We start from the raw sequence: 18,486 nt of genomic DNA, 5'->3' as shown, positions 1-18,486 counted from the left end.
AGTTAGACTACTCAGAACAGGGTCAATGTGTTGATCCAGCTCAGCTATGCCTCCATTGTTCTATGAAAGCTATCCATTCACCAGTTAAGAGAATGTTTCTGACTGTTGCTAGGGCTAAGTCATCCTATAAATTAATCTGTAACTAATATATATTAATTATAGCTTGTAAATATTTACTGAGTAGTAATGGGTCTCAGGATGAGACACCAAAGCACCAGTGTGCTTTAGGACAATGGGGCCATTGTCCTAAACTTCAAAAAGGATTCTGCTGGTCATTCCAAACCTGATTATCTTCCTAGTAATCTTTTTAATTCTAGTGCCTTATTACACAGTGCTCACCTCTAAAGAATAGGAAATACCTTAAAGTAAAAAAAAACAAAATTAATCTCCACTCTCCTGTAAGGAAAATCGGAGAGACTAGAATTTTTTTTTTTTTTTACAGAGGGCTTGGTCACATGCTGAATATGGATAAAACTAAGTATAGATTTCAGCGCTCTTCCTTCTTATTCCAGGTAGTGGCCTGTCTCCTATAGCTTTTCCCCATGTTATTTTCCCTAGTAGCTATAAGAAAAGTAGGCAAAGTAGCATATCCAAAGCATTAAAAACTAGACCACTTATAAAAGCTACACTCCCCAAAACATTTATAGTGGGAGAAAACGTCAAGTTCTGCTTACCACTCACCACAGCAGGAAAAAAGATGGCAGAAAGCCTCGGAACACTGCACTGATTATCGTCAAGAAAAGGACAGAGGAGGATTTTAATAAGGACCCTTAGTGAAGCCATCTGCTCATACTGGCCAAGCAAACAAACAAGATGTTAGACTTTGTTAAGGAAATTATCAAGAAAAACAATGCAAACAAGCCGAATATTTTAATGTCATTATATAAAAGTTAAACTATCATCCACCCACTTCATCCTGTGGGAAGATATCCATTCATTTTCTAGACATACAGAATAGACTGAAGAGTGCTCTGAGGGTGTTTTATTTAATTCTGCAGCTGGGGCAGGCTATATAGCTTAATTTACATACCTCTATCCACTCTGGTCTCAAAGATCTTAATGCTACTGACCAACATGCATACACTTGCTTGACCCAGTCCCTGGCACATAGTTCATGTTGGCCTGAATTTTTGGTGTGTTTTCCATTCAGCCTTCTTACTACCAGTTCAGCAATCCCAAAGACTTCCTTATTCAGTTGTTTTCACTTTCCAGCACCATCCCTCAGTGAACTACACAGCCTAAAAGTTTAAATATTTTCTGTGAGGGCCTTCCTGTTCCTTTTCAGTATTACCCAGGCAACCCTTTTTGGGCAAGAAACCTAAATCTCAGCTCAGTGTCAATAGGTTCCACCACTTTTCTTATCTCCCAACAAGTTAAAAATGTGGCCAGCTCACCCTAGACTTTTGTACATCCTGTTCTTCCAATCTGATTTCTGCTCCAATAAGCCAAGAATTGGAATGATTTTTGTTCATCTGTATTACTTGCATTGGTTTAAACTCAGTCTGTTAGACTATTTCCTGCATCACATCCTTTAATACAGTTAACACCAGGATCTTAGTTCATGAAAAACCCAGCTTTGGCTCTTCAGTGACTCTTTACTTCAACAGAAATACTACTTTGGCAGCACTTTGTTTCCCTCAAAGTGATCATACTTTTTTCTTTTGACTTAAGCTTGACCCTACAATCTAATAAATAGAATCTAGAGAGAAATACTGAAGCCCTTTTCCCCAATCAATGTGCTCCTTCAAGTTCTGGTAACAAATTTCATGATGGCTGGATGAGCAATTCCTGCCTTCAATTTTTGTGGTCTCAGCAATCCAAAGAAGTTTCCTTTTCTAGACCTGGAAATATGTAGAGCAATAAGTGGGCAGCAAACACCAGCCAAGTTTTTTTCTGTTTCCTAAGTCGGTAGTAGTGTTTGGCAAAACACCGTATTCTAAGTCCAAGGGCCTGGGATTGAATTTTGCCTCTGTCCCTTTTTTTTTTTAGTCAAAACTCTTTATTTTACACATCCCTTAGCAGTCCTTCCATGACCAGCAGCCTAGGAATCTCCACTGGTTGGTCTCACCACAGCCTCCATACCTCACGCTCCGACTCCATCAAGGTGAGCAAGTCCCCCTCCCACATGGGGCCCTTCACGTTGCGGATGATGGACCAGCTCATGTCATCCATGAACTCCACGTGCACCTGGGTGCACTGGCCCTGAGAACCACTCCTGCCCAGCACTTTGGTGACCCAAGCCAGCTCGATGGGCTGCACGTGGCCAGTGTCCATGACGGCGGCGGCAACAGAAAACGGGAGAGACGAGAGCCTGTCACTTCTTTGTTGGAGCTTGGGTCAATTCTTCCTACAGGGCAGTTTTCTTACTGTAAAATGGGGTAGTTGGACTAGGAGATCTTTAAGATCTCTTACCAGATCTAAATCTTACAACTTTAGTCTAGGGTTAAACACAGCTAGTTTGATGCTGGTTTCTTAACGTGGTTACATGCAAGACATCACTGCTGTCATCTCAGCTGCGGGCCAGTCCGGCTGTACTCTCAATGCCTTAAGATCTTTTGGAAGCAGAAAGGCGCTGGAGGGCTAGCTCATGAACAGACTCTGAAGTAACTTTGGAGGCTGTCTTGTTCAGCCTGTACTTGCCCTGCAATCTCCTCTGTAACATCCTCAACAAGCAGTCATCCAGCCTTCAGGTCGAGGTAACAGCCCAGTTCATGTCTGAACCGTTCTAACTGCTAGAATTTCTTTCCTTACATGAGGCCCAAATCTCCCTTTGTGTAATGTCCAACCACTGTTTCCCTCTAGGGTGACAAGCAGAATAAATCAAATCCATCTTGCACATGACAGTCCTTCAAATACTGGATGACAACTAAGAGAGCATGTCCCTGCTAAGATCTCTTCTGCAGGCAAGAAGCAAATCCAGTTTCTTTAACTGATCCTTGTAGAATATGGTCTCCCTGGTTGTCCCGGGACAGGTGTTTCAGCTCCTCAAAAGCTTTCCAAAATGAGCTCTACAGCACAATCCAGTCCTCTGAGCCATCCCCCTTTAGCAAAGGAAGCATTTAGGAAGAAGCACTGCCAAAAAATTTTATCCGTAGTTTGTGATCTTCCTGATTGCCTATTAGTGCTGGATACAAAAGTAAATTCTGACTCGGATTCTCTGTCCAATGGACAGTTGACACAGTACCTATCTCAAATACATGACTGCCAACAGCTATCTGTTGAGAATTGGGGCTGAGCTCAGTCCACAGAACAAGAGGGAACATCATTTCAGCCTGTGAATAATTTACTGCTCGTGGCATTGCAACCACAAAGCTAGAGAAGCATATGAAATCTTCAAATCTGCATCAAGAGACAGCAGTCAAAAGCTCTATCCCCTGAACCACCTCACCTTCCCAAGGGCAAGAAGACATCACCACACTAAGGATAAAATAAGTTTTTATTTATAGTCTTATAGTAAAGGGGGAAGCCTTAACTTGCAAGACAGTTCTTCGGCAGTATGTACAACATACTTTTTATTTCCATGGAATGGAATTAAACATGGACAGAGACTACATAGTACACACTAGAGATCAGCAAACGCCAGAACAAGGTAGGGTAGAGACAAAAAAAAAAAGAAAGAAAAAGAAAGAAAAACAAAAGAAAAAAGAGGCTTAACACACAAACCCTTCACGGAACCTGTTTGTTGACCACAGCCAGAACCAGGGCCATGTCATATAAGGGAGAGAGGTCCCAAAACAGAAGGGAAAAAGAAACAGAAGGGGCCTGAACTAGTCTGTGGTTTTTAGTACCAGGTAAGATGCTCTTGGTATAATTATATACAAAATCAGTTGGCTCTATTTCTTAGAAACACACACAAAGGAAAATTTGATCATTACTTTATGAATCTGTCGCTTTGCAATACCGACATCATCAAAATAGGGAGAGTCCACTTGGATTCAAATTTCAGTAGCAGGAAATAAATATTAAAACATTATCACTTGCCCTTAATACAAAAAAATGCACTCCTCCCCCAACCCTAACCCTCCCCCTTCTCCACTCCCTCTATTTCTGTCTCCCCCTACCCCAAAATCAATCCCCTGGTGGCTGAAGCTTCCCTACTGCAGTCTCCAAATACATACCACATGGTGTCACATGACCCTCCTGAATGCTGGCAACTCAGGCAAAAAAAATTAAAATAAAAAAGCTGGCTGAACCTCCCAACTCCATGTAGCTTAGCTGGGAGAGGCAGGAGTGAAATACACCCAAGACACCAGACTGCATAGATGTTCCCATTTACCCTCACCACCACAAAACCCCCCCACCAACCTAACCCTTCAGCAGGAGTGATAAATAATTTTTTTTAAGGAAAAAAAAAAGTTTTTCCTTTAAAAAAAATTCTGGATAATTCTGATTATTCCAAACAGGTCATCTTCTAAAAGTTGAGCAGTTCACAGATTCACAAAGTTTATCAAATGAGGGGGGGACAAGGAAGACGTACGGAAGGGGGAAAGGAGACCTGTGAGCAGAGAAGTCACCTGGGCAATGATGCCCAACAAGGTGGGAGGAGCTGGCTGGGGAGGTCAGGGGCAGCATGTGCTCAGAGGTGTGTCCGTCTGTCCTCCACAGAAAAAGCTGCCAAGTTGGGATGTTTTGGTTTAAAAATTCATGGTGGGGGAAGAAGGTTGCTGAAGGGAAAAGGCAGAAGATGAAAGCTGCAGTCCAAGAGCTTCTACTTTTTAAAAAAAGAAAAGAAAATAAAGAGTCTTTAAAACAGCTTGGAGGGATCTAACGATGAACTGGGAGAGGAGATGATGGAGGAGACAGACAGTTTTTTTATTGCTGGCCTGCTCTGTTTAGCTGGCCTCCATCCGGAGTTTCTTTCTGCTTTGGGGCTCTTCAGGCTCTGACTCAGAGCTGGAATCTGAGCCCCCATCGAAGGCAGAGATGGTGCTGCCCTTGGCATTGGTGTAGAGGCTGCTGTCTGAAGAAGAATAGTTGGTCTGCAGTTGGGCACTTGACCTCGCTTTCTCCAGTGCACGGACTGAAAGGCAAGACAAGGACTGTGTTAAGGCACTCTGGAGGCTAACCAGAAGTGATGGCTCAGATTCAAGGTCCTTTGTGTTCTTCCTAAGGGTCTGCTAATCCCCAAATCTATGGGTGGTTCAGAAGCAGTACTCCCTTCCAGAAGATGTCCCTCCCCTCCCAAACAATTCTAGAGAGAAGGCTAATGTTATCAATCCTGTCACAGAAGCACACTGCAAAGACAGGAGTATGGAGCTCCTTGTGGAATCCAGCAATGGAAGGACACAAAAGCAGCTGGGATCTCCACCAATGGCAGTCTTGACAGGGGTGGGAAAGATTGTATCAGTTCTGATTACATCATTCACAACAGCAGCAAAGGATGACATGAGAGCCAAAGCAAAATTTTGCCTAAGCCCCCTAACAGGAAAGACTCTTATAACGAAAATCTGAGCCCTCAGAAGCATCTCACCACATATGGTACCTGAGCCCTTTGACAGACCCCTCACATGCAGGCTGTCCAGCTTGGTGCCTCCCCGCCAATACCCCCCCACTTCCCAGGCCCCTGCTCAGCTTGTCTGAGTCTGGAATGCTAAGAACCCATTTTTTTGATGTTGCATTTTTCTAACCCAAGTGGTTACTTGCATTTCCTTTTACTTGCATCTTCCATGAGGGAGGAAGAGAAGTGAATTCCCCAGGAACAAAGAACTTGATCAGCTCTCGCTTTCCCCTGTGGTTATAGGAAAAGGCGGTTGTGAGCATTTGACAACAGCAGGGACCTGGCCCATATGCTGCCCTGATTGGACAATTATTTATTTACACTGAAGTGGGCTCACTTGTTACCGGACACTTGTGAGGCTTTGGTACTTACACAATATATTTAAATCCAAGGACCTCAAAGTTGATAACAAACAGCTGGTGCTGACAGGGCAAATAAGGCACAGAACTGGCAAACGATTGGCTCCAGTTCAGAAAAGACACAAAACCTTCTAATACAGGGTTGAATTCCCTAGACACCCCTGCCTCCTCATGGTCTTGTGATTTGGAGAAGCAACACAAGTTCCTTTCTCAGGTTCTATCTCCCAAACATTTAAGTTCTTTACATCCAGAACTGAGGCTTATTAGGCTTTCCACAACTGGTTTTGATCCCGGCGCAGATGAGACGGCCCTCAGCTAGCCACGGCAAAGGAGGGCCAGCTGCCCCAGTGCCTAAGAGGCTCACCTTGCTGCTCCAGTAGCGCGTTCTGCCGCTTGAGGTCATCAATATCCTGCTGGTGTGTGTGGTTTTTCCTTCTCATATACTGGATGTACTCTGTGGCTTTATCTAAGATTTGGGCCCGGGATGCCTGTTGCAATAGTGAGAAAAGCACAGGGGACAAAATAAAGACCTAGCTCATGGTAGTGATGAAGCAAATGTGTTTTTCTGTAGCAGGAGCAGTGGCAGCAGGATCATGGACAGGCTAAGAGTGCAGCCAAATAAAATGAATATGACAACCTATAGTTCCCTTAAGGGTCTCTCCATGTAATTGGGAAGCAATTCCCAAGGTCAGCTGTGTCCAGGGCACTTATTGTACCACTTAATGATTAACCACTTAGGGTATTTACTGTTGGAGCCTGACCATACTATGGCAAAACTGTGAGTGCCTGGTCCATAAAAAAGGGAGCCAGACCTGTCCCAGAGATATTCTGGGCCCACAAAATTGTTCTAAGAAGCTCCCAAGACTCAGCCAAATGTTTAGAAGAAAAACATAATTATCTGCATAGAAAATATATACAGTAAGCAATGCTGCCTTTTTTTTTGCATTGTAGCTTCTATCATCATCACCATCATCATCATCACAGCTAACAATAAATCAATTTTGTGAAACCACAAACTGCCTGATCTATTAACACAGGGGAAAAGTGGTAGTACTAGAAGATATTTCAGAAAGCAATAATATTCTTTTTACCGAAGTTTGTGGGTGGCCTGGGCACTGCCTACCCAGAAGGATGAATTAGTAGGCTAATGAACCTGATGTCAGGTAACAGTGCTCCTGGTATCTAATTTGGCTGGGAGGTTTCTTTTAGGCTGTAAACACTGCCAGAATTATTTAAAGTTGCCCTCTGCCAGGTTATCTAATAGAACCTAATTTTAAACTGGTGGCACAGGGCGCACGGACAAAAAGAATCACTGCCCAATGGAGTGCTCACTCCTAGCAATGGGAAGCAGGAATATTTCTTACTTAGGACAGTGAAGTACTTTGGAAATCCAGCAGTCTAACTCAAGTAGTTAATAAATATCCAAATGATTTCAAAAGTAGATGGGCTAAGGATCACCTCTCACCTTTTCGGGTTTTCAAAACTTCTTATCAAACAGTGACAGGGTTAGTTTATAACTCCTCAGGTTGGGTAACAGAAGGATTTTATAGGATATGGTGGTTTGTAAGGTCCTGCAGTTCTATCTGGCTTTCCTGCCATAATACTTCCAAAGCTATTCATTACCGAGTACCAACAACTTGGTGTAAGGTACTTAGAGGAACATAAAACAGTATTAAAATATTGTTCATCACCTCCCTGAGCACAAAAGTTTGTGTGAGAAAGAATACCCTAGACACATGTACACAAATAACTCATCTTCCTGGGCTCCAGTCCTACATCACAAACTGTCTATCTCCAAATGGAAGTCCCATAAGCATCTCAAAAGCTCAACATTTTCAAGCCAGAATTGATTATCCCCCCCCCCCCAAAACCCTTCTTTTTCCTAACTTCCTTATTTTTGTTGAGGGCACTATCATCACCCAAGTTTTCAACCTCCAGGGTCAAACCTGATTCTTCCCTCTTTCTCTCTCCCACCTCAAATCCAATTAGCTGCCAAGTCTACCTCCAACAACATTTTTCTGATCCACATTCTTCTCACCACTGTCATGACCACAACTTCAGGCATTCATCCACTCTTCTTAAAGTAATAAGCTTCCTAATCTTTTGGCCTTAAGCCCACCCATTTCCATTCCATTTTTCTCAAAGCAGTCAAATTGATATTACTAAAGCACAGATCTGACCTTGCTTAACTAAGAAGCTCTACTGGCTCCTCTTCTGTTTGGCATTTAAAGCCCTTTTTTATATTCTGGCTCCAGCCTACCTTTCCAAGATTACGTATTACTCTCTTGTATTTCATATTCCAACCAAACTGGCCTAAGTGACTCACCTCCATTTCTTTGCACATAGGCTGTTCCCCATCCTTGGAATGTATCTTTTCCTCTTCTCTTTAAATCCCTAGTTTCCTTCACAGTTCCATTCAAATACCATTTCCTATAAGAAGCCTATCTTGATCCTTTCTAAGTTGCTAGTGCCCACTGCCTTCTACCCCCAGGTCATTGCTTTGTATTTACTTCTCCATGTACATGGTATTTCCTTTTAACAGAATTTAAAATAAAGTGCCTGACACATCACAGGCATTTTAAATAAATGCTTGCTGGACGAATGAACTATTACAATACAGTATAAAGATTAAGTATCATATAACTAAAATGTACTCAAAGAATCATGCTGAAATCATACAGATATACCATCATGATGAATGCCCAGCAAATTCTAATGAAGAAGGAATTCCTCATACATAATGAGGTGCTCTAGATATTCCTGTTTGTTGCCAACATTGTGTTGGCTGCATCAAGTCCTGCAGAGCCTCCAAAATGAGATACATAATCATTCAAGTAATCAAAGTTGTCTATTTTTATCTTGTATAATTTCCTTTATCTCTTGTTTGGTTAAGAATACATGTCCTATATATAATAATTCAAAATAATTTTTTGGCTTATCCACATAAGAAAAATCAAGTGGGTAAAGAATGATTAGTGTCCAAACTATCATATGCAGTTCAACAGAAAGCCTGAAACAGCTGATCTCTTGGAATAGCTTCTCCCTGAAGAGCAGTTTTCTTCCAATGATGCAGTATGGTATCAATTCATGAAATGCTACTGTTGAGGCAACATACTGATAGAGTGCTGAGCCTGGAGCCAAGAAGACCCAAATTTCCAAATATGGCTCCCTTACTAGCTGTGTGACCCTGAGCAAGGTACTAAAAACTGCCTTTCTCAGTTTTCTCCTCTGTAAAATGGGGATAATTATAGTACCTACCTCTCAAGTTTTTGAGGAGGATCAAATGAGGTAATATTTGCAAAACACTTAGTACCTTAATAAATGCTTATTCTTTTTCTCGTTTCCAAAGGATCATGGTAAACCTGAGTAGGCTACAATATACTACCAATCAAGAACTGCATAAAATAAACTACATAAAGGATGCCATCAGAAAAATGTATGCCAGTAAAGGAAGGTGGGCTGGTCACATGAAGAGAGGAAGGAATAACAGACAGCCACTAACATCTTTGGGCCTCAGTTTCCTCACCTGTAAAATGAGGGTGATGGATATCTTTAGAGGTTCCTTTCAGCTATGATTCTATGATCTACATACTCTACTGATACCTACGTAACATTAAAAAAACTAGAGGAAAGCCTCCAGAACACCAAATGGATATGCTGTGGAAAACTGATGGAAAGACAGGGACAAGAGTCATAAAGGATGAAAGGAAATGGATGAACTGTCCTCTTCACCAATGGCAGGAATATCACATCAATGAGATAACAGGTTCACTGACATTATCATGAATGGCAGAAACAATAAAACTACAGGAATTCAGATTACTTCTTGTTGGGTTGATGAGAAGGCTTCACTGCAGGAGATAACACTTGAGTTGAAAAAGAAAGGAGGCTCTCAAAAGAGAAAGATAGTTCAAATTCAGGATTGGGCAATGGAGGTGAGAGTGCAAGGTGGATCTTAAGGACCGCCGGTGACCACTTTGGCTGGAGCAGAGGGTTCATAGTGGGAGGGGAAATAGGGTGAAATAAAAAAAGATTTGCTTTGGTCCAAACTTCTGTGTGTATGGCTATCCAAATGTGGCTTCCCATTGTTAAAAGGATACTTAATAAGATTTTTAATTATTAAGTAGTAAAATCAAACAGGGCAGCTAAATGGTGCAGTGAATAGATGGCAGTGTCTGAAGTCAACAAAACTCATCTTCCTGTGTTCAAATTGAGCCTCAGATACTTACGAGCTATGTGACCCTGGGCAAATCACTTAACTCTGTTTGTCTCAGTTTCCTCATCTGTCAAATGAGCTGGACAAGGGAATGGCAAACCATTCCAATATCTTTTGCCAACAAAACCCCAAATGAGATCATGAAGAATCAGACACCAATTGAAATGACTGAACAGTGACAATAAAAAATTAAACCAGGAACATTATTTAAATACAGAGTAGCACAAAAGCACAGAGAAGAAAGGACCTCAGAACTCATCCATTCTCTACTTTAAAAAACTCCAGATGAAGTGCTCACCACTTCGTGAAGCAGACCATTCTACTTCTGGAAAGCTCTACTTTCTAAGCTTTTTCTAATATTAAGCTGATATTGTCTCTCTAGCTTCTACTGACTGACCCTATTTCTATCTTCTGGGGCCATGTTAATAAAGTCTAGTGCCTCTAGCACATGACTTCCACTGAAATATATGAAGATAGTTATCATTTGAGTTCTCTTCTCCAAGTTAAACAGTCCTAGCTCATGCAAGATCCTTGTATGGCATAGTTTTAATTCTCCTACCTATTCTGGATGTTATCTGTCAGAGGTATTCCTCCAGTTTGTTAATGTTCTTTCTAAAACATAGTGCCCCAAACTGTACAAACTTCAGATGTATTCTTACCCAGTGTTTGATCTGGCCCTCAGAGGCCTGCAGCCTCTCATAGATTTAACACATCCCTAAATAGAAAGTTCTGAATAGAAACCTCCAACTTCATCTTAACCTGATCACTCTATTTTTTCACAGACAGCTTGCTTTAAGAGTCTGCATACTCTTGGGAGAATATTAAGAACTAAGTCAGAAATTTAGGTTATGAATAAACTTAATGCAACCTCTATTCTTATTTTGTCATTGGCCAGACTTGTCTTCCCTGAGTCATGCAGCTCCTTATCCAAATGCCCCATGAGCTCTTACAGCTATCTAGATAATGGCCATCTGGCTGGTATGATGAGGCCCTGGGCCTCGAGACACAGGGAAATTCAGATAAAAAATTTTTTTCAGGCTTCTTTCTTTTTTCCTTTCACTTAATATTATTTTATTTTTTCCAATTACATGTAAAGATAGTTTTCAACATTCACTTTTAAGATTCTGAGTTCCAAATTTCTTTCCCTCCCTCAGACAGCAAGCAACCCAATATAGGCTTTACATGTACAATCATATTTCCACATTAGTCACGTTGTAAAAGAAGAATCAGAACAAAAGGGAAAAATCATAAGAAAAAAACAAAACAAAAAAAAAGTGAAAACAGGATGCTTCAATCTGCATTCAGACTCCATAGTTTTTCCTCTGGATGTGGATAGCATTTTCCATCATGAGTCTTTTGGAATTGTTTTAAATCATTGTATTGTTGAAAAGAGCTAAGCGTATCATAGTTGGTCATTGCACAATGCTGTTATTACTGTGTACAATGTGTTCCTGGTTCTGCTCACTCCACTCTACATCAGTTCACGTAAGTCTTTCAAGGTTTTATTGAAGTCTGATGGCTCATCATTTCTGATAGCACAATAGTATTCCATTACATTCATGTACCACAACTTGTTCAGCCATTCCCCAACTGATGGCCATCCCCTCAATTTCCAATTCTTTCCCACCACAGAAAGAGATGCTATAAATATTTTTGTACATGTAGGTCCTTTTCCATTTTTTATGATCTCTTTGGGATATAGTAATGGTACTGCTAGATCAAAAGGTATGCACAGTTTATATAGCCCTTTGGGTATAGTCAGATAAAATTTTACAAACCCCAACCAAGGCCAAGGCCATAGGAATAGGCTCAATAAATGTATTAAGTAGCTATGTGGTGCAGTGAATAGAGTGCAGGGCCTGAAATCAGCAAAACATCTTCCTGAGTTCAAATCTGGCCTCAGATACTTCTTAGCTGTGTGACCCTGGGCAAATCACTTATGGCTGTTTGCCTCAATTTCTTCATCTATCAAATGAGCTGCGGAAGGAAATAGCAAACCATTCCAGCATCTTTGCCAAGAAAATCCCAAATGGGGTTACAAAGAGTCAGATACAACAAAAGAATGAACAACCACCAAAAAGCACCAAGGTGGTCAGAACACATTGTAATCCTTGGAAGTCTGAGCAGCAGTGTTCAGACTAGGACACGCCAAGCCCTGGGGCTGTTTTTCCTTAGCACTCTGTCCTGAAATACCAGAGAGCCCTGAAGATCCAGCACTTTGAACCTCAAATATCCAGGAAGGTCCAAAACCTACCATAGTATAGATACACCCTGGGAGTTCAAGGTCAGTACAGGAAACCACATGATCTAGGTCAAGATCAAGTACAACTGACCACCCTACCCAAAGCATAGTAGGCACTAGAGCCTGGTCCTAGTACAAACTCCCAATTCAGAAACTAAGGCTAAAGATGAATCAACAGAAGATACCAGTTACTATAAAGAATTACAAATCCAGAGTATGCTAGAACTATTATCTACTAGTTTCCTCATAACATGGGTTAAACCCGTTTCCTCTCCCCCTTCTTTCCTGCTACAGGGATTAGTTTTCCCTAAAAGGAAACCCTGGGACCTGATGGACTCATGCTTTCCTGATGCAGCTTCCTGGTCACCAAAGGGCATAAAAAGACCCACTCAGGTGGGACTGATGGTTCTCCGGTTTTGTGGGTGCCCAAGATGACATAAGTCAGCAGATCCTGCCTTGATGACCTAATGACCAGATGTGCTTCCACAAGGAGGTAAGAGAGGCTATCAAAACTGAAAGTAGTATCACTGTATTTTTTTTCCTGTGTGAAGCCAAAGTAAAGCTCCTTTGTGTTAACTGTTAAATGACTTATAAGCACCTCATTTAATCCCAAAATGGAACCTGAACTAGAAGAATGCTGACATTAAGCATTCCTCTAATACAGACACACCCCAAAATCCAATCTAGAAGAATTAACTACCCAACAGTAAGCAGAACCAAAGGAAAACAATGGATTTTCCATAAGGACTGCATGAATACTTAAAAGAAATGAAGCAAGAAATTAAAAATGAAATAAAAGCTTTGAAAGAAGGAATTGGAAGGAAAATAAACAGAAAGTAGAAAATCTTACCCAATTAATGCCTCCCTGAAAATTGGACTAGACCCCCCCCCCAAAAAAAACAAAAAAAATCACTCCATAAAACAAGAAATATTAAAACAAAATCTAAAGATTCAAAAAAACAGAAGAAAATGTAAAGTATGCTATAAAAAACAACTGACTTGGGATGCTACAGAGGGCCTAGAAGATTCAGTGCTCTGAACTCAAAAATGCAGAAAGGGCCCAATCCTGAGAGGTGGAGGTTAGCACAGGAATACAGGTGACACAAGGCAGACCCCAAGCAAAGACTACCTCCCCCTTCCCAAAGCAGCATAGTGGGGTATGTATCCTGGTCCTGGCATAAAGTATTAATTAGTACTAACTCAAGAATTAAACTTGGAGAGATGAGCAAACCAAAGAAAGCACTAGTCAGTATAAAAAACATATTGTAGATCAAGACATATCAAACATCCAGCCTACAAAAAGAATAACTCCACAACAGAACCAAAGGAAAAAAATGGATTTTCTGTAAGAACTACATGAATTAGTTAGAATGAAACAAGGGATCAAAAATGAAAAAAGAGCTATGGAAGAAAGAAGAAGGGAGAATAGGTTAGAAAAGGAAGATGTAAACCTTACCTAAGTAAGACTCCCTGAAAACCGTAATAAATGAAACATAAATCAGTGACAGCAAGAAGTATTAGAACAAAATCAAAGGACTGAAAAAATGGTAATAAAGTTAAGAGAGCTAATATTGCTAAAAATTGACCTGGAAAACGGTCAAAATATCATTTAAGAATGATAGGACTCATAGAAGTCTAGGCTGGAGAAGAGGGAGCTGCCCAGACATGGTGGGTGTGAGAATGAGAAAGCTGGCAGCACTACTTGCTTCTTTTTTCTGAATGTGCATACCGTAACAGAAAAAAACAAAACAAAACAAAAAAAAAGCTGCCAGTGAAACCAAGTAAGCTTCTCATTTATAAAGTACCACCTCTCCAATCTAAATATGTTGAAGAACACTCTGCAAACATGGCTATTTGCAAATGGGACTGCTTCCATCTGAACTACAACTGGTCAGTAAGCTGCCTATGTTTATTTGAACAAGCACATCTATATTTTCTTCCAGAAATTATTATTCAGATTTGGTGGCCTTGGTTTTAGCAAAAGAAAAAAGTCTCTGATTTCAAGACAACTACTTATCCATTGGGACCGACTACTATAGAAGCATGTGTTGTGCTATTCAACTCAGGCAACAATAATTAGCAAGGTTACTAGGTAAAAAAGCATATGCTAGAAGCTAGTAATTTATGATGTACTTGTGTTGTAGACAAGCTGGATACAAAAAGAAACAGATGAAAAAAAGAAATGAAGCTTAAAAGAGATATCAAACCAGAAACGCTTACAAATATGGAACCAATATTTGACTCTGAAGTGGCAAATAAACCAGAACCATCCCATCTCCAGCAGGTGCTGTAAGAGCCACACAATTTAAGTCTGACCCCAAGCTCTAGGATGGAGGTCAAAATATTCACATTAAAACACTTAGATTTGACATTGGTATTTTCAACAGTCTCTAAAACAATTAAACATCAAGAAAAGATCTTTTAGCAGTCTACACCCTTTTACTCTCAGAAGTGAAATAAATTTGTGTGTGGGGAAAAAAAAAGGATTATTGGATTTCCTGAAAACTGTGACTTAAAAAAAAAAAAAGACTGGACACATACTTCAAAGAAATAAAACTGCTCAGATTTATTAGACCCAGAGGGCAAAGTAAAGATATAAAGAATATACCAATCATCTCCAGAAACAAATCCCCAAAATAAAAGTCCCATGAAAGTCACAGTCATATTTCAGAGATTCCAGGACAAAGAAAATAAAAATACTGCAAACTGTCAGAAAGAGACGGGATCTCACAAGATCTTATGCCTCCTAGTAGAAATTGGAGAAGATCTGGGAATATAATATTCCAAAGGCAAAAGAGATAGACTTATGACCAAGAATGACGTACCCTACTAAACTGAGTATAATCCTATAGGGGTAAAAAAGAACTTTAATAGAACACATGACTTGTAAGCATTTCTAATGAAAAGACCAGAGCTGGGTAGGAACTTTAAAATACACGCACAGAAGAGTCAAGAAAAATTTAGCAAAGACAAACTTACTTGAGCAACTTCAAGAAGCTATATGATAAATGTCAACCTTTTAATACAGGGAGAAAGAAGTGGTGTCCCTTCCAAACCTTAATGTTACTATACCTGTTAGTAAGGGAGTTAAGATAGACAAAGGGTTGGACTGACTTTGTTCTGAGGGTTTTAAGAGAGGAAAGAAAAGGCCAAATAAAAGGAATACATTGGCATATAAAGGAGAAAAAAAGGATGTGGAACTAAATGTTTCCCATAATCAAGATGTGTGAGAAGAGTACATAAGCATGGAAAAAGGGTGAAGAGAATGGGCATCACAAAAACTTTACTCATACCTGAACTAAATAAAGGAGGGTCAAACATGCTCTTGGTGACCTTGGTGTTTAATACATCAAAAAAGGAAACAGGCAGTGATGGGTAGGTGGGAAGATGAGAGGAAGGAAATAGTTATAAGCAAAACAAACAAAAAAGGGGAAGGAAAGTAAAGGAACCGGAAAGTGAAGAGAATGGCTGTTGTTACAGTTTGTATACAGATGAATGGAGCAATAATTTGTAGAAATAACAAAAGAAACAATTTCAAAAAAATCTTGGGTAGACCTGTACGAACTGATACTAAGTAAAGTGAGCAAAACTAGAAGAGAACAATTTATATGCTGTAAAGAAAAACATTTGAAATACCAATTCTCAACCTATCTCTGAAATAGCTATGATGAAGCATGTTACTCAATTGATAAGAGAGATGATGAACCCAGGTTGCAAAAGTTGATATATATTTTCAGACACAGTCACTGGTAGATTTGTTTGGAATGATTGTTTACTTCTTTCTAGTTTTTTTTCTTCTGTTTTCAACAGGGAAGGGGGAGAGGGACGCAAAGAAGAGAATAAGAGGAAGTTCAAAAGGAAGCATAGATGAGAAGGTCAGCTTTGATAAAGCTCCAGGCTTGTAGTCCTCTAAAGCTCCTTTCAGTTCAAATTAATGGTCCTATCATAGTAATGTGTTCAATCAAATATGTACTTAAAAAAAAAGTAAGCAGTATGAAATAGACATTAAAAGTTTCTTATACAATTCTCTTATGTTTTACTTCGTATATAGAAAAGCACTTCTTTTGGTGTCCAGAATTTTAAAAAAAGACAAAAAGCTAGTGAATCAATACTACCATAGCAGAAATGCAACCTTTCTTGTATATAGGCAGAAAAGTTGAGAAGGCACTTTTATGTTGATAGAATTCCCAAACTGATCTGAGGCACAGATGATTGGCATGAGACTGGATCTACAGACCTGAAATAAGACATCTTGCTAGGAGTAACTTTAAAACAACTCTGCAATGCCTGTTTGAGCCTTTGTTCCTTTCATGGAGTCCTTGACAACTAGCTAGAAAAATATCCTTCAATAAATCTTGCTAGGATATGTAAGGGTTTTTTTGTGTGTGTGGTTTTATCTTTCATTTCTTTGGCATGGCCTCTGGCTTAACCCTAAAACCTAAAACCACCCATTTACAGAGCATTTGTCATTAAATGGGATGGGGGGAGGGGAGGGAGGGAACGGATGGACAGACAGGATGATTTGTGGAGAGGAAAGACTGATTACCTCAAAACTAAGAAAATACACTAGGAAGACCTACATCATATAGGACATTAAGCTTTTGTTCATATAGCCCAGAGGTTCTAAACTTTTTTTGTGTCAAGGATCCATCCCACTTTGGCAGTCTGGTGAAGCTTTGTAGGCCGGCTGATATATACTACTACTGACTCATTTTGAACTTGTAGGCCACTAAAATTCCAAATCCCTTTCCCATGAACTGCCATCTAGACACTTTAGCAGCTGGTTCTTTGAAACCAAATGTTGTGTTTTACAGTAAATGTAGTATTTTGCAGTAAATGAATTAACCTTTTTAGTACTTTAGATTAAAAAAAAGACATATTTATCCCTGCTGGAGCACTATGATGAAATGTAAACAACACTCAATTCGAGAGGCCTTAATGCTAATCTTGAGGTCTGCTTCTCACTAGTTGTGTAACCGTGAGCCTCAACACCATCTATAAGATGAAGTCTTTAGGGTGGTTGATCTTTGGTTCTGAAGTTATGTGATTCCTATTATCTGTATAGGTGGTTTCCAAAGTGGAGGGCTATTGACATACGTGTGCGTGTGCGTGTGCTCGTGCGCATGTGATCAACCAACTGGATGGTTCCAAACATTCAATCGTGGGGCTGGCTTTTCTTCAAAATAATCACACTTACTCTCATCCCTCAATGTTCCCTCAGGCCACATGCTCCTGTTACTGTGCAAACTTTCAACTTCTATTCTGGGACAGTGTCTGCCCTTTATAATAGTAATAACCTAACCTTGATCTAAGCACCCAAAGCAGCAGCTGCCCAGGTGCCTTTTGGAAAATTCCTCCCCCCAACACCTACCTCCCTTTTCTATTTTGGGTGGGGCAAAAGGAGTCACACAGGCATGGATAAGTTGTCATTTTCATTTCAGATATCATTATAATGTCTCCCCCAAACCAAAATGTCTCTTTTAAATTTTCATATTGTTGTTAGAGGCACTATTATCTTTCCCATCACCCAGGGTTATAACCTGTCTTGTCTTAAACCCCTCACCTTCCCTCACCCACATATCTAACCAGTTGCCACCTCTTGCATCCTTTCTACACCCACAAATCTTACATCTGTCTCATTCACTCTGCTTATAGAAATCATCCTGGTTCAAGCCTTTATCACCTCTCATTGCAACTACTGTGACAGTCTTCTAATTGGTCTCCTTGCCTCAAGTTTCTCCTCTTTCCAATTCTTTCTCCATACAGCTACCAAAGTTATTTTTTATCAAAGTATAAGTCTGATCCTATTCAGTGGCTCCCTAATAACTTTAGGATAAAATATGATTTCATCTCTATCTCATTCTTTTTAAATTCCTATTTTTGTTTAAGTTTTATAATGTATGCCATTATTGCTATAGTAGTACTTGTACATGATTAAGAAATAAGAAAATTGGGGAGGGGGGAGATGATCAACAGAGTTACCTTCAATAGATATGCATATTATCTATCTACCTATCTATCTTTTTACATAACCTAGGTAAAAGTTCAAAGGAACATAAATTTTGGAGCTAAAAGGGACTTCAGATACCCATCGAGTCTTACCCCCTCACTTTACAGATAAGGACACCAAGGCCCAGAGAGGGTAAGTGCACAATTAGGATTCAAACCCATG

At 40.0% G+C, this 18,486-nt stretch overlaps 1 protein-coding gene across 6 annotated transcripts in view; it reads right to left on the bottom strand.

Moving 5' to 3' along the window:
* Nucleotides 1-3,418: 3,418 nt before the first annotated feature.
* MAX (MYC associated factor X) overlaps nucleotides 3,419-18,486 on the bottom strand; it is a 36,267-nt gene continuing 21,199 nt past the window's right edge. For 4 of the 6 annotated variants that reach the window (XM_027843754.1, XM_027843757.1, XM_027843759.1 and 1 more), the window contains 2 exons: nucleotides 6,221-6,350; nucleotides 3,419-5,020 (listed from right to left, as the gene is read on the bottom strand). In XM_027843754.1, the coding sequence (XP_027699555.1) occupies nucleotides 4,833-5,020; nucleotides 6,221-6,350 (318 nt within the window). In that variant the 3' untranslated portion in view covers nucleotides 3,419-4,832. The remainder of the gene's footprint in view (nucleotides 5,021-6,220; nucleotides 6,351-18,486) is intronic. The other 2 variants (XM_027843755.1, XM_027843758.1) reach the window with 1 other exon arrangement.

This window comes from Vombatus ursinus, unplaced genomic scaffold (assembly GCF_900497805.2).
Source record: "Vombatus ursinus unplaced genomic scaffold, bare-nosed wombat genome assembly UNPS02014926.1, whole genome shotgun sequence".
Lineage (NCBI taxonomy): Eukaryota > Metazoa > Chordata > Mammalia > Diprotodontia > Vombatidae > Vombatus > Vombatus ursinus.
Note: the sequence above shows the minus strand (reverse complement) of the source record. Positions and strands in the feature narration are given on the sequence as shown.